The following is a 15,795-nucleotide window of genomic DNA, read 5'->3' as shown; positions in this document are numbered from 1 at the left end:
AGGGCAACTCCCCCTCCCCGCCTGCCAGGCCTGTCCTTTGTAAAGAGCCTGTAACCTTCCATTCCAACACTCCAGTCAAGAATGCCAGACACAGCAGAAGGCATGTGTACTGATATTAATGTTTTTATCAGTTCATTTTGCTTGATTTTTATCTTGTCATTTTCCTTTGCAACAATATTAAAATTTGAAATTGTCTTTATGAAATGAAACTTAATACTTATAGTAATGCTATTGGTGCATGTGGGATTGATCTCTGTCAATAATTATAAGTTTACGAAATAGTTGTTCAGTCATCTGAGATATCTCACTTCTGTACCTGTTCCTTTGATTTGCTGTGGGATAATAAAATAAAGCTTTAATTGTATCCACTGTAGCTGCATTTAATATACTAGGTATTAAGCTAAAATATTGCAATGCCCTCTGTTTAGGGAGAAAACGTGTACGTTCTCTTGTAGGGTTGGCATTCATCTAGCCTGTGATGTTTCTTGGAGCTCGGTAGTGCCTCTTTGCCTTGCTTGCTGTGTGTGCATATATATCCAACACAACTTGGAAAAGAATTTTTATGATAGTTCTTTAGTAATAAGTCTCAAAATGGCAACAACTCTGTGTTTCAGCATGAATACAGTGAGCTGTATGTCCATGTTAATAATGATTTGAAAAGTCATTTCGATTACCATGAAAATGCTGCAAACGGCAGTTTCACTGCGGGACTGATTAGCATCAACATCTATATCACTGGGCATTCAGGTGTATGATATTTTGGGGGTACGTTTGTATTTCTTACTGGCCATAAGATTACTTTTGGCAGCAATTGAAAAGTATAGGAAATAAGTAAATAAAAGTCATCATTGTTTATAATAGAGTAAAATACTAAGATGTAAGAAACCAACTGAGCAACTACAGTTCAACTTACCGTTATGCCCCTATATTGAGAATAGTTCACATTATGAAGCAATCCCCAAATTGTCTAAATTATTTTATAAAGCAAGCTTTAAAATATTGAAAAGTTTCAGTTTTTAACACAGATTAAGTTCTTCTGCCCCCTCTTTTATATCTATAATGTGTATTGTAAGAGTTTTCTTTGCTAAAATTTTTAAATTTTAAAAACTTTTTTAAATACTACAGATTGACCTGCCTGTACAGACAGCCAGCTGTTTAGGTTAGATAAATAGTCTTTTGGGTATTTAGGTAACAGAAGATACAGATGCTGCTTTCAATTTTGATGTAATATATTTGAATCTGGTGATTTTAAATTGGTTGCTAAAATGTCCAGCAATTTGCCTCACATGCAGTTCACAGAAGTTTCTCAATAATTATCTACCCCAGTTAATGATTATGGGATTACAGTGTTTGGATGCTTGAAAAGAAAGAACAGATGACAGTCAATTTATAACTTTAATGAGAACAAGGGAAGGAAGAGAGAGAGAAAAAAACCAAACCACAAACAGACATCAAAACACAGAGCAAGAAAAGGCGTTAAGAAAAATCAGGAAACAAGAATTCCTGCTTTATTTAGTCCAATAAAAAAACCCATCAATTAACTTCTTAAAGCAGTACCTCTCCCCAGATTTTGGCCTGGCGTGGTATTGTTGCTCTGCAGTCCTTACTATTCACACCACCTTAATCTGCAACTCTTCCAAAAAAAAGTGGTTTTAGTTCCATTAAATGTTCTACACCCAAACTGCTCAGCAAAGATCTTTGTGTTGTGGTTGTACCCTATTGACTTTCAAAACCGTGTAGTTAATAATGACACGCGCTACACCTCTACCTATCACTTGCATGGGGCCTGTACTGGGCCTTCCATGGCAGTATATTTCACTGCTGATGGAAGTTGATGTTTGTTTGGTCTCCAAATCTGTCATTCAAAGGCAGCTATAAAATACTTACCCATTGCTTTCCTCCCTTTATTTCCCCTCCACTTTCCAGTTAACAAGGTGATTTAATGGTTGAGGTTCATAAATGGGGGTCATTCCTTTTGCTAAAGCAAAGGTTTTATCATTAGGAGAAGGGGTTGTATGGTTTCTGGGCAGCATGCGTTGGCGTATCTTGTGCTTGTTGCAGAGGTTTCAAATAATACTATTGGTATTTACTCCTGTTCATGGGAGCACGGCAAATCTGGTAATCACCATCTTAAGTCATTGGAATGTGTATTACTTCAAAAACAAAAGGAGTTAACCATTTTTCGTGGTTTTATATTGTTTTTTTCTGCTGAAGTTGTTTTCTGTCTTTTGTTCCATTTATCACTGTGTCCTCTTTACTCAGCTTGGATAAGTTGGGGAGAAAAGGAGGAGTGATGTTTTGCCAAAGAAAACAGTTGTTTATTACAATGTGAATAGGTTATTGCTGCAACTGACTTTACAGTTTTGAGAGCTATTCATCATGCAACACCTCCTGGAATAACTTTATGAACCAAAAAGGCATGAGGAATGAGAACATGATTGTCTGGATTATTGTTTTAATCCTTAAATAGATTTAGAAAACTGGCAGTTATTTCATTACCAAAGGGAGGTGGAAGAAAAAAACTTTTTCACTTCATTCTCATGCCATAAAATGCATCAGTTTGCAAACAGATATTTGTGAAGGATGAAAACTGGCATCATTTTACCTTGGTTGCCACTTAAGTGAGAAGTAGTCTCTAGTTCTTAGTTCTTTGGAAAAGAGCATTCTAGTCTTTATGTAGGCCACAAGCTAGTTACCCTTTTCATTTTTGAACAGAAAGAAAATGTGCTTCCTGAAGATGGTACCGTATCTGTAACTGTTTTTTATGCCTTCACCAAAGTAATTTTTAAGAAAAGCTTTAGTTACTATTTCATTTACCTTCCCATTTTTGTGAAAACTGATAGAAGGACAGTCCATTGCCTTACTAGTAGTCTGCTAAAATTCCAGCTGATTTTCAAAGTAGATTGATGGTTAACAACAGAAGCCTGTATCGTAGGTATCCTATCCTCAGCACAACCCTTTTCTGTCTACCAATCTGCTCTTACTGATCTGCAGCAGTTCCTGATGCAGACATAGCCTGTATGACCCTATGCTTAGCAGAAGCTTTAAGTGATAGGAGCTACAGCCAGATGTCCTGCAGAAATCTACAGCAATGGATGAAGTTAACATACCTGGGTGCAAATCATCTGTTAAGAAGGATTACTGGTAGAGCAGAATGATCTCTGTGATGGTGTGCGGATTGCTTTTCCTTTGTAAGTTATATATAAAATAATTGTTACACTAAAATAATTGTTCTCTGTGTGTGTGTGTATATATATGAGTCTTTCTCTGAAGAAGCCCTACCTTAATTTTAAATGACCATAATGCACTTCTACTATAACACCACTGTGGACCAGGTCCTCATGTCCTTGTTTAGCAGACACTGTTGTGGCTGGTCTGTCAGAATCCTTTAATAAGTAGACAAAAAAAAAAAAATGTTGGTCAGCTGTCTGATTTGGTTATGCAGTTAGTTAGCAGCTTGTCACTTAAAAGGTTTTACTACATTAACAGCCATAGGAAAACAGGTTTTGTGTGATGAGTATAATTTCCTGTGTCTGTTTTAATTTCTTTAATGCTGCTGATAGAGTTAATCTAAGTAAGATATTGGGAAATTTTAACCTTGGCTGTTATTTTAGAAGAAAATGTCTGATGAGGTCAATTTCCCTCTCATGTCTTGCTGAGCTGTGTTATAGTCTATAAGTGTGATATTCCTTCAAACCTTTGAGAAAAAGGTCAAATAACTCTTATTCTTAATGTAATTGTCATTACAGTAATAAGTGTGATGACCTTATTTCTTTGCCTTTTTTATGGCTAATAAAGAAACAAAGAAGTTTGCTAGGAGCCTGCTCATATGCAAATGCAGGAAGATTTCATCTTATATCTTCATACAAAAATTGAAGGTTGTTTTCATGCTCAAAACACGAGCAGACATCATGTTTTGAGTTCTCGAGCCTGTGTTCTCCTAGATTAGCAAAGAGAGCTAAGTCTAAGAAAGATTCTTATGTTCCTGTCTCTGAAAATAGATTTTCATACATTATTAGTTTAACAAAAATCACAGAAACATTTCATAGGTTCTTGAGCAGCAGCTTTATAAGAAGCTGGTAATATTTGGCATGTGACAGAATGAAGTTGTCCCTAGGTCTTGGATGCTTACAAGTCAGAGGCATTAGCTTCAACACTATTATTTTGTTTGTGTTTTGTCCAAGATGCTAATAGATACATTTCCCCAACATGCAATAAAAATACGAATTTATACCAAAGAGAGTGGTCACCTCTCAAACAGAGATGTGTTTTGCAACAAAACCCTGAATCTCTTTTTTATAATTAGAAGTTGTTTTTAAAATGCATTTCCCAAGTAATTTAAGTCTGTATTTCCAGTATTGTGTCTTGTCAAGATTCTCACATGCGTTCCAGCTGGGAGGCGCATTTCCTGAGGAAACTAAGTAAAATGCAGGAATTAAAATCTTGTCCTGGAAGGCCAGTCAGAACTGCGCACATGCAGCCTCGCCACAATGTTAGTAATGAAGCATTTAAAAAAATGACACATAAGGGTATACATAAAAAAGCAGAATGAAAATTAGAAGGAGGCTCTGCTGATGAAAATGTAGGAACGTTTTATACTGGCTTGTCATGTAGAAACTCACGCTTGTTTCCCCCTTTTGAAGGATAGCGTCCTGTTTGGTTTCAGTTTCTCACACAGTCCTGCAGCAACTTAGGCTTTATATGGTAGGCTGAATTATGTTAGATTAAAGTCCGCACATTTCTACACTTCTAGTGAAGGTGTTCTGCATTTATACTGTATCAGAGGAGCATGGCAATTGCAGTGTTCAACTGGGCTTTATGTGAGTTGCAGGGTTTTTTGAAACAATCCTGGAATTTAGTTGGAGATGGCCATTCATAATTTGATCCTTTTGTGGTCTGAGAAATAAGGGAACTGCAGCAAACTTCATCTCTCTATTTGTAGGAAAGCAGCATTCTGAGTTTAACTTTATTAGAAAAAAACCAAAACACCTCAATAGAAACATAGTGACATTGAGATCTAGGTATTTGATGCAAATGAGAGCTATAGAGTCTTTCTCTGCATTTTAGTTTAGCCATTTATATACCACGAGGCAGGATTTTGTGCTAATACCAGCTAACTCAAACATGATGGAAGACATTAGGTGATTGCCCAGAGTGGTTGTAGATTCTCTGGTATTTCAACTGCTGGAGAAGTCCTTGAAACCTGAGCTAATTGGACCTCCTTTGGTAAGGGGCTTGATACAAGTTTTTCTAAGTTTCTAAGATCCTTCTGTCAGATTTTATGAGTTTCTCTCCAGCAAATGCTAGAAAGTAGCAACTTGTTACATTCCATCTCAAACACACTCATCCTTTGTTGCAATGAGTAATCAACCTTCCAATCTCTGTTGTGTCAAATGAAGTAACCTGAACAAACCAGGGTATTTTACTATTAGTACTATTGTGCTAATTAAGCATCATGTCTCTCTTTCTTATTAGTACTATGTGCTAAAAAGCTCATTGCTAGAATTTAGCTCATAAGAACCCAAGGCCTCTGGCAGTAGATGTGTTAAATGTTGAGAATTATGTAAAATATCATCATCTGTGTTACTTTAGGCAAAATCTCATAAATTATTGTTGTAATATCAAGTTGATGGCATGACTTCCAGCAGATTATCCTTTTACATTAATCCTTTATAAGGATTCCGAGATAAAGTGTGAGAGTAGCTCACTAGTTTCTTATTAAGAAAAAGGCAAAACAGAAATGTAGATTAGTCAGCATGTTTTATCACTTACCTGGGCAAAAAAGATGCCATTCAAAAAAGTCCATCAACATTTAACTTTGAAGACAATTAACCAGAAGTCTTGTGTTGCAGAGTTTCAAAACTAGTGTGCTCTGATAACATAGTGAGCAGTGGCTCTAAGTGGCTTTATCAATGGGACTTGTAGCATACTGTGACACAGTGCCAGGACAAGTAGTGCACTGGAGAAGACATGTCTCTGTTTCCTCCTCCTCTCATCTCTATGAATTAGTACCCAGCCTTACATATTTTTTTTTTTTTTGGGGGGGGGGGACACCTCAGCCTCTTCTCTCTCCCTTTCAAGCTTCCTTTGTTGTGTACTTATATCACATCCCTCAAATCTGAACTCTTCACCCCAAATTCCGTAGCAACCCAGCTTGTCTGGTCACTGCTCCTGCATCTCCATGAAGAAGTGGTAGTTCTGCACCTCTCCTAAGGCTGTGTTCATAGAGCAGATGTTCTGAGAACAGGCTTGGATACTTGTTGGTGATAACTGCCTCTGCAGGTATTTTAGCTGAGCTGCCAGAGAAGTTAAACCACTGCTTTCAATGTCATCGCTATGCAGGTATGAGTGAGTCAGGAAGAAGGAACTATTTTTTATTTATATATGGATATACTTGGTTTATAAATGGAACCCTGTTTCTCTTTTTCCCACTCCTGTGTTTGTCAAAGATTGGTGGAGATGGTTGTGACAGAAGAAATTTTGATGTATTTTTTATATCTACTGCTTGTTCTTGGTTTAAGAGTCTAAGATCAGGGAGATAGTGCACATATGTAACAGATTATAATTTTTTGTAAGAGATTTTTGTTTCTGGTGTATCTGGACAGGATTTGACAGTGTGACCTGGGAAAATCCTTAATTATCTGCAAAAACAAAATACTCTGGGAAGTTTGAGGCCAGTGCTATTTATTCATCTAAGCGTGTATAATTACCTTGTTATTAATTATCCTTCATTAATTTCTCATTTTACTTTAACTAATCCACTAGAAACGTCATATGTTTGAACATTTAACACTTGGCATAAAGGCACTGAAGTGCCTTCTTGGTCTTTGCCATTAATTAGGCACTTGCTTTTTCCAGTAAATATGATGCAGGCAACTTCTGGAGTAATTAAATATATTTTAAAAGCAGGGGGGGGGAATCCCAAGTGGGTAGTGTGAAAGTATAAAATGTGCCAAAATGAAAATAATGTGATTAGCACCATTTGCTGGTTCTTGATTGCTGTGCAAGTCATGCAGGTATTTTGTATCATTATGGCCTAGAGTGGGGCAAGGTCTTGCTTGGTTATATGATTCAGAAGGAATCTGGGAATCTCTGTTATGTATTTAGTTAGGATTGAGCTAATACATCAAATTACTCAATTCCATGGCAAGCATAATGAAGAAACCTTAGGTAAAAGAACTTAAAAGTGCTGTCAAAATGCTTAGCTCAGCACGTATCTCATTAACAAATCCTGGGTTTTTTTGTTTGTTTTGTTTTATATATATTTATAGTATTGATTACTAAATTTTTAAAGTTAACCAAAAACAGACAGCTATAATAAATATTGAAGGTAAAAACCTTGCAGAACCTGCTACTGTATGTTAAGCATGACTCAGTAATGCCTGTTCTTGCTGAACAAGCATCTTATCAGAGTCAAGCACTTGTTCTTCATGAAAATACAGTAAGGCGGTAATTCAATGTGATCATTCCATTGCAGGACAAGAATAACTAGACAACTGAGGTTATTTTAGAATTGTGCAAGACGTAAGTACTCTGTGAGGCTAGAGAAGAACCGGGTCCAAAAATCCTCACAAAGGTTGGAACTGACTACTTCAGACTGCTCCATTTTGTTGATTGAAATCTTTTAAACTGTTGTTTCCTTTATAGTATCAGAACGATCTTCATTTTACTATAAGAATGTTAGTGAAATGAAGCAGTAGCTTTGAACCTTGTAGTAATCACCTATTGGCTCTGCTCATGAATTCCTTCCTTGCCTCTTGTGGAATCAAGCTGTGCCCTATGCTTTCCCTGAGATGGAATTCTGCAATTTTCCATTCTTAGTTGAGATTTGGAATTTAGGTGGTATCTCATTATGAGACTTGGATTATCTAAGGGAGGGTGTTTGGGAAAGGGTGCCTGGGGACTAAAGCTACTCAGCCTCCTTAAACTGCATTGTTGTGCGTGTTTAATCCCTTACTTGCCTGTTGTTCCTGTCTTTCATTTTGCATATCAACAACTCTGTTTTTACTTGCCTTTTCTCCTCAAGTATGTGTTCTGTAATGATTATTCCATGTGATCTGCACCTTCTAGCAGTTATAAATTCAGTGACTGGTTTTGTGGGGTGATCTCTGTCTTTAATTATTGTATTCTTTTTTCTTGCTTTGTTTCTTTCTAGTTATCTTTGCTCTGTCTTGATAACAATCTGTGTAATAATCATACAAGGAAATGTCACATTAATTTAAGAACTAGCATATACTGACAGAACATTATGGGAATTTCAGTTTAATTTTAAAAATATTAATTAAAGTTAGCATTAACAGATAAATTATTGTTATGAACATTCAGCGTATTTGTAATCTTAGTGCTTACTTTTATATAGTATCTTCAGACTAAGTTTCATGAAGCCCATTAGATTTAATCTGTACCTTACTATTAACTCAAAGTAACTGTTTCAAGTTACTGTTTCCAACTGTACTGTGAGAAATACCTGGATCTAGAGCCCCTTTTTTCAGCAGGTAGAAACAGTTGGTAACATGCAAAGCTGTTGATAGGAAGGTGATAAAAATATACACCAAGCTAATTACAGGGATCTCATCTCTGTTCTTTGCTTAAGTGCCTGATCTAGTGTAGGCAAAATCTTCAGGGAATTTAGCTGGAAATATATTTGCTTACTGTGCAAGTGAGAACTGGTGTGAAGGCCCTTGTTTTTAGTATGACCAAATTCCTCCATAAAAAATTAAAAAAAAAAATAAATTACTGAAACATGACTGAATTCGGTAAGAACAGAAATGCTTAGTAGTAAGTATTAATGTAAGAGCTGCCGATAGTATGTGGTATTTATCCATATATCTCTGCATGTACCTTAACACATACACCTTTTGCTTAGTACACTTTTTAATAAAGTTGTTTGCAGTCCTTCAAGGGAGATGGAGCAACCTCTGTAATCAAAAATTAGGCAGACAGATCAGCAGTCATGCTCAGAATAATTTTTCTTCTACAGTTCAGTAAGCTGCTTAAATGCTATGTAACCTACATTACAGGACAGAAACTAACGAGTAATTACATGAGATTGTAAAGATTAGTAAATTAAAACCCTTGTGCTCTGTGCAGGGTGTAGCTGGGAAAGACAAAGCCATGTTTGTGTCTTAGGAAATAAAATACCTCTGAAAATCCAGCATCTGGTATTTTATTTCTTTTATATTTTGTGGTGTGCCATGTAAGACTTTAGTACTTTGCACCACTGCAGTGTACTGAGCAAAGAAAGAAAAGATTTCTTTTTAATTGGATTAAAACAAATCTCTGCATAACAGCATTGTGATAAAACAGTGTATTACTTCCTGTTTACTACTGCTGTGTTGAGGTTGATTTTCTTAAGATATTTCTCTAATGGGCTTGTATCCTATTCTGTGTAACTTAATATATTACTGATTTTTTTATTATTATTTCTCTAAAATATATATATTCAAAATCATGTGTCCTTATTCAAATGTGCCTTTCTTCAGTTCTGGATGTGGGAGGCGTGTGACAGTGTGAAATCCTGCCTTGGGGGGGGGGTTTATGCTGCATATCAGAATTCTGACATCTTGAAGGAAATGGCAGCATTTAGGGTACCATATTGGTACCAGTCATCAGCAGCGCCAGGAGAGATCCTTCAGGCACTGTATTGCAGGCCTGTCCAGAGAAAGAAGACATTGCTGACCAGCTGATGCTAGTTTCTGCCCAGCTCAGAATAGTATCTGTGTTTTCCCCTCAGTATCCCTTTGGTTGCTTCCTTGTTATATAATGCAGTCATAACTCTGGATCCACCTAGTATGAGTGACCTCTCCCTCTGCTTTTTCAGCTATATCTAAAATATAATGTTCAGTGAGAGATGTACCAAAAAATAGGATCTTTATGTACTATTTACTGCTGATAAAGCCCTGTGTCTGGAAGAGTGGGATACTATTTTTGTAGTGCAGTTTTTAATTTAGTCTGTCTTGTTGAGCTTAGTGAATTAAAAGATGTAAAAGAATGCAGTTTATCTGACTCTTTGCAGAGTAATTGGAAGAAACTCAGCAGAGTTGTTTGTGGAATTAAATGGTTTTCTCTTTTGTATTGTACCTCCTAAAAAAAAGTACAAAACCACAACTACTTTTTAAGTAGAAGTTATCTCATGTGCTCAATTGGTTGCTTGCTGTTTTCTAGGGGAGAAATCGATAGATGTTAATAGTTAATTTTTTAGTATTAAATTACCTATAAAACAAAGATGGGAGGGGTTCTAATTGAAAAATAGCAAGTTTGCAGTTTGTTTCTCAGGGTGATACATGCAAGTTGACTCAGATTCTTCATTTTATTACTATTTTTTAAAAATATCTCCTTTTGAGAATCCTGCCTGGATTTTAAAGAAAATAATGAAGACGCTGCAATCCGAGCTGGAAACTGCTGTAAAACCGCATGGATTTGTATGGTTCATCCAAGCTCTGCAATCCCTCACAAGGTTTTAGGACTTTACTAGTAGTAAATGTGATTCTCTTATTTGAATTCCTTCTCTGCACTGCATTGCTGGGCCAACAAAGGAGTAACTCTTTCGTATCTGTGTATAGAATTGTCACATTTCACACTGGGATGCAGGTTCCTCAAGAGGCTGGCAATGGGCAATACTGTCTTTTCCTTCTTAAATACTTTGGGTGGCAAGAATCCAGCTCCCCAGCTCTTTCTTTCAGTCACACATAAGAACTCGTATCAGTAGTTGTCAACTGAAGGTCTGTAAATAAATTCATAAGGCAGATAAATTTGGTGAAAAGAGTTTATTCTGAATAAGCTGGTCATTGGTGACAAGAGTTAAGAGGCACAGCCCAGCTCTGCTACTTGTGCTAGGAGCGTGGGTGGGGGTGTGTGGCAGATGGGGCACTTGGGTCACATCCAGGGTCCAAAGAGAATGAGCTTATCCCAGAAAGGCTGGCTGTCAGGAACAGTTTTGTGAATGTCTTTAGTAGATAAAATGATTGCTCCTATTTTTGGTCAAACAAAGAAACTTAAATGTGTGATGCTTGCTTCTGAGGCAAGCATCATCACTTTCATCAGTGATACAAGCACTAAGGGCAGCACAGGCTGGGTCTGCATCTTCTTTCTGCTGGGCATTCTGGAATAAATGCTGTATGTATTCTACCTTAACTATAATGGTTAGATAGCATATTGCTGTGTGACTCATGTTCATTGCTGTTGCCATGGCTGTTACAGCTACCTTGTGAGATGTTTATATGAATATTTTGTTAATAGAACTGAAGTGATGGTGTTAACTGTTTTGGATCTTTGCATCTTGAGCTGTTTAAAGGCAGTGTTTTAAAAAACACTGTCTTTTGAAATTGTTCTGGTTCATGGGAGATGTAGCTTAATACTTAGCTGTTGCTGTTCTTACTGTGAAGCAGGAACAAATCTGTTTAGCTGTAGGCACTGCCTCTAAACACAGCCATTATTTTCTTATTCAGTCAAAAGAATCTAATGTAAATCCTGATTGTCATCCTCTTTTTTTGTTACTATGTTGTTTTGTTGTTGTTTTGGTTTTGGCTTTTTTACTTCTGGGGGGGTGTTTTTTATTATTGCAAATGGTGAAACAGCCATTGTCTTTCAGTAATGACACCAGGAGAAACATATCTCCTCTTTTAACAGCAGCTGCATTTTATTTATCAGTATCTGCTTATTTTAAATCTACTAGTGCATGTGTAGCTGAATCTGCATAACACAATCAGTTTACTAGAAGAAAACTTAATGCTTTCTAACATGTTGGGTTTTTACTCAAGAATAGTATAATTGCATCTTCTTCCTGTATTATGCCTTTAAAACAAGATCAACTTCCACTTATTGATGCAGCATTTTCATGATGATGAAGGTTGTTTACCAGTCAGTCTCAGCTTTTACTTTCAATAATAACACTCCTGAGGCAGGGGCTTTTTGTTTTTACTCAGATAGCAAGCTTAAGAGATCTCTTCAGCTTGATTAAGAAGTTAAATAATTTTTGAATCATTAAAATTGCTTGTTCTTTCCATTTCCAGTTCCTTGGTTTTGGTGTTAATTTTGTTGCAGAATTTATTTATAATTTGCAATCAGCTTTTTTTTTTTTTTTTATTTGTGTCCTTGTGCTCTATATTACGTTCTCAAATCTGTTATGTGTGTTTGTCTTCATTTGTCTTTCAGTTAAATGCTGACAGCCAGATGGAAAATTTCTAGCTGTGTTCAGAAATTACTTATAAGAAAGTGATCTTTTGATTTGCAGATTAATTAGGTAGTTTTCTATTGCTGCTTCTCTTTGTAGAGTGCTCACTTGGCCATGATCGATACTCTTATGATGGCATACACTGTAGAGATGATCAGCGTTGACAAAGTCATTGCATGCACTCAGCAGTATTCATCCTTCTTCCAAGCTACAGATCTACCTTATGACATTGAAGATGCTGTCATGTACTGGATAAACAAGGTATGAGTACTGGAAGAGCAAGCTGTGATTTTTCTTTGTAGTCTATATGATTCAGTCAGAGATGAGTGGGTAGGATATGTATGTATGTAGGAATATGAAGACTGTGTCTGATAGACTGTTCCTTCATGTGCTGTATTTGGATAATAAAAAGCAAAATTTCCAGGAATAAACAAGTTACATGAACAAAAAAAGTGGGAAGTCTAAATAAAACACTGTCATACACATTACGTATGACATCTTAGCAATGATTGTCATGTTGAGATGTCATGACAGCGGCTGCTTGAGATTCTCTTTGGCTCAGAGAGTTGTTACCTCATTGTATAATTTATCATGATTTAAAAGCAAGGTATTCTGTTTGTACTCAAACACATGTTGCTTGAAGCAATCTACCTTCACTGCATAATCAAATAAAGTAACAAGGATGTGCTGTTAATCAGATATGATTAAACATAATAAGGGGCAGGTTCGTTTGTACAATGTAAAGCTAACAAGTAATGACCCCAGACTGTATCTGAACTGATGTTTTCTGATTTCGCTTCAGGCCTATAGTCTGAAAATTTTGTTCCATCTTTTCAGTTGTTGGTGGTGGTGATTTATAGATCTTTTGGAAACTTATAATTTCTACTTCTTTCTTATAACAGACCACTGAATGAACTGTTTTGTGTCTAGGTAAATGAGCATTTGAAAGACATAATGGAACAGGAACAAAAACTAAAAGAGCATCATGGTGCAGAATCTGCAGGAGTTCAAAAGGTAGGAGTAAGACTTAAAATCCTTTAAAAAAGAGTAAGCATTTCGTCTGTCCACAAAAACTACTTGCATGCAGTATGTACAGGTAAATATACATTTGCAGACATTGAACTTTTGACTGCAAGTTAAAGAAAGCAAAGTTCTAGCATTCAGTCATTTTGCTATTAGTTTTATTGTTTCCATGAATATGCCCATTTAAATGTAACACAAGTCAAGTTGCACTTTTTATTCCCAGTTATCCTTTTTGACAAATAAATATTTGAATGCAGGGAAACATCTTTTATGTTAGTCCTAAGGAATGTATTAAGGTTATTTAATACTTTCAAATGAATTAAAACTGTAGTCAGATCTTTTATTAAAAAAACACCACTACATTTTTATTCATAATTTTTAATGTTTTTTTCTTGTGAATTGCATATATCTCAAAAGAAAATTCTGTGTGTGGCATCACAGGAAGCATTGCTGTGGCTATGATCCAAAATACTGGTTGATTACAGGTTTTATATATGATAAAACCAGATTACATTGGATTCTCTTTCCTAACAGGAGGTTATTTCCTTTTGTTTGTGGAACTCAGTTAATTAAAAAGCATTATACCCGTCAAAACACGGAAGGATATAATACAGTTCCAGAGTATGTTAAAATGCTTGCTTCAGAATGAGATCATTTATCCTATTGTGATATAATTAGTATTGGGGAATTGGTAATCAATTTGAACACCCTTTGGTATTACCCCTGCTCTTGAATGCAGAACAAATTTCCTAGCCACTGCAAAGCTGTAATCCTAGTTCCATTTTCATGTAAGCAGCTACCTCCTTTTGAATGCTACTCTGAAGGAGTTGCGGGTTACCTGGCTAGATTAGAAATTCAGCTTCAAAAAGTATAAATGCAAGGAATGTCTTTCCACTTGTGGCTCTTTTTTAAATATAAGGAATAATTGAAGGCTAATTGGTATGTACATGACTCAGCAAAAGAAAATGGTATTTTTCACAATATTAGTGTGACCCTACTGCAGATATCTTGATATGGAAAATTTAACCTGTGTTCAATAGTGATAAAAGCATAGAAATCTGGAGAATAAGATATCATTGACCAGTTAATTACTCAAATTTAGATGAAATGTAAATGGGGGTTAGGGAGATAACCTATGGTCCTCTGTTCTCTAGTGATTTTTCTTTTTCCTGAAAATAATAGTATGAAGTTTTGTGTGGTTTTTAGGTCACTTTGAAATAGAATACTTTTAAAAATACAGAGTGCATGGGAGTCTTAATTTGGTAAATATGTATCAAAGGGAAAATTCAGAGCAATGCCATAAAATTATCTGTATTTGTAAACGTTCAGTAATGTTTATGTTCCCTTATAGTTTGCATTTTATATTAGGAATAGCAAGATAAAATTTCTAGTTTATAAACTTTATAAATTTTAGTTTATATCTTTATTGTCAACATTCTTGAAACAGCTCTTGAGACTCGTGTACTCTGTACCTCTGATTCCATAAATGGAGACAGCGGAATAAAAAATTCACATAAAAATGGTATATGCATTTGTAGTGGTTTTGTATGAATTGTGAAGCTGTAACACCATCAGAACAATAGTCTGTTGGTTGATGTACAAATGCAGTTGTGGCTCCTGTCAAGCATCTCCTAGTATTTATTCCCAGATACCCAGGTGTTTTTTCCCTAGTTATCTGTCTTCATACTGCATCAGTCCATGCGTTTTTCTTTTTATAGCTCAGAATCAGTGATATGTCTGTTACTTTATGGAATTTACCCTACCTTTTGTATCTCAGCAGAGCTGTGTAATATTTATAGCTAAATTCCTATGCCAGGTTTTGGTATTGCTGAAATATGTCTATATTTTAATCTGAATAATAATTAGTGTGATTTCCTTCCTTTTTTTTTTTTTTCTTCTTTCATTTCATGCTATGCCTGGGATAGTTATTAGTATCAGCAGATACTAATCAGGGGTGATTGTATTCTGCCTTTGTATTAACTGAAGTAGTAATATTGCATGTTTTTCCCTTTTTATGGGTAAATTAAATTATACTTCTCTATATTAAAGTATAGCATTTCTATGCTCATATTTCAGTTGTAGCTTAATTTTCAGTATCTGAATTCAATTGTTTTATTTTCTTTCTTTGATGTTTTCAAACTCCTAACTGCTGCTTCTATTTTTATTTTAAAACTTGTCATGAAGGGGAACTGGAGTGTTTCTTTATTCATCTTTTCTGTCTTCTACCATCCTTCCACCAGGCTGGGGCTCTCATTTGTAATTTAGGTTCTTTGTTACCAACACAGCAGTTCAAAAAGTGATGATTCCATTCTAAAATTAAAGAAACTTTGCAGTCTCCCTTCTGCTCTAGCCAAACAAACACCTTTGGATATTTAAGTTTTGGAATTTCTAAGGTGTGGTCAGGTTTTGAACCTGAACTAAATTTAATTTAGGGATGTCTCTTATTCTGGTTTACAGACACAGCCAAACAAACATGGGGAGAATGGGTCATTCTAGTCATTAGGGAAAGCTTTTCTTTCGTTTTAGTTTCTGGCCAAGAAACAGCAAAGTTGCATACCTAAAAGGTGACCAAAAGTTAATATGTGAACTTTTAATTATGT

General features: G+C 35.7%; 1 protein-coding gene across 4 annotated transcripts in view; it reads left to right on the top strand.

The window, feature by feature from the left end:
• Window positions 1-15,795, top strand: part of CAMSAP2 (calmodulin regulated spectrin associated protein family member 2) — an 87,377-nt gene that overhangs the window by 30,279 nt on the left and 41,303 nt on the right. For all 4 annotated transcript variants that reach the window (XM_065675244.1, XM_065675241.1, XM_065675245.1 and 1 more), the window contains exons 3-4: window positions 12,272-12,433; window positions 13,103-13,186. In XM_065675244.1, coding sequence (XP_065531316.1) covers window positions 12,272-12,433; window positions 13,103-13,186 — 246 coding nt within the window. The remainder of the gene's footprint in view (window positions 1-12,271; window positions 12,434-13,102; window positions 13,187-15,795) is intronic.

This window comes from Lathamus discolor, chromosome 3, assembly GCF_037157495.1.
Source record: "Lathamus discolor isolate bLatDis1 chromosome 3, bLatDis1.hap1, whole genome shotgun sequence".
Lineage (NCBI taxonomy): Eukaryota > Metazoa > Chordata > Aves > Psittaciformes > Psittacidae > Lathamus > Lathamus discolor.
The sequence above is the reverse complement of the archived record's forward strand: the minus strand, read 5'-3'. Positions and strand labels throughout refer to the sequence as shown.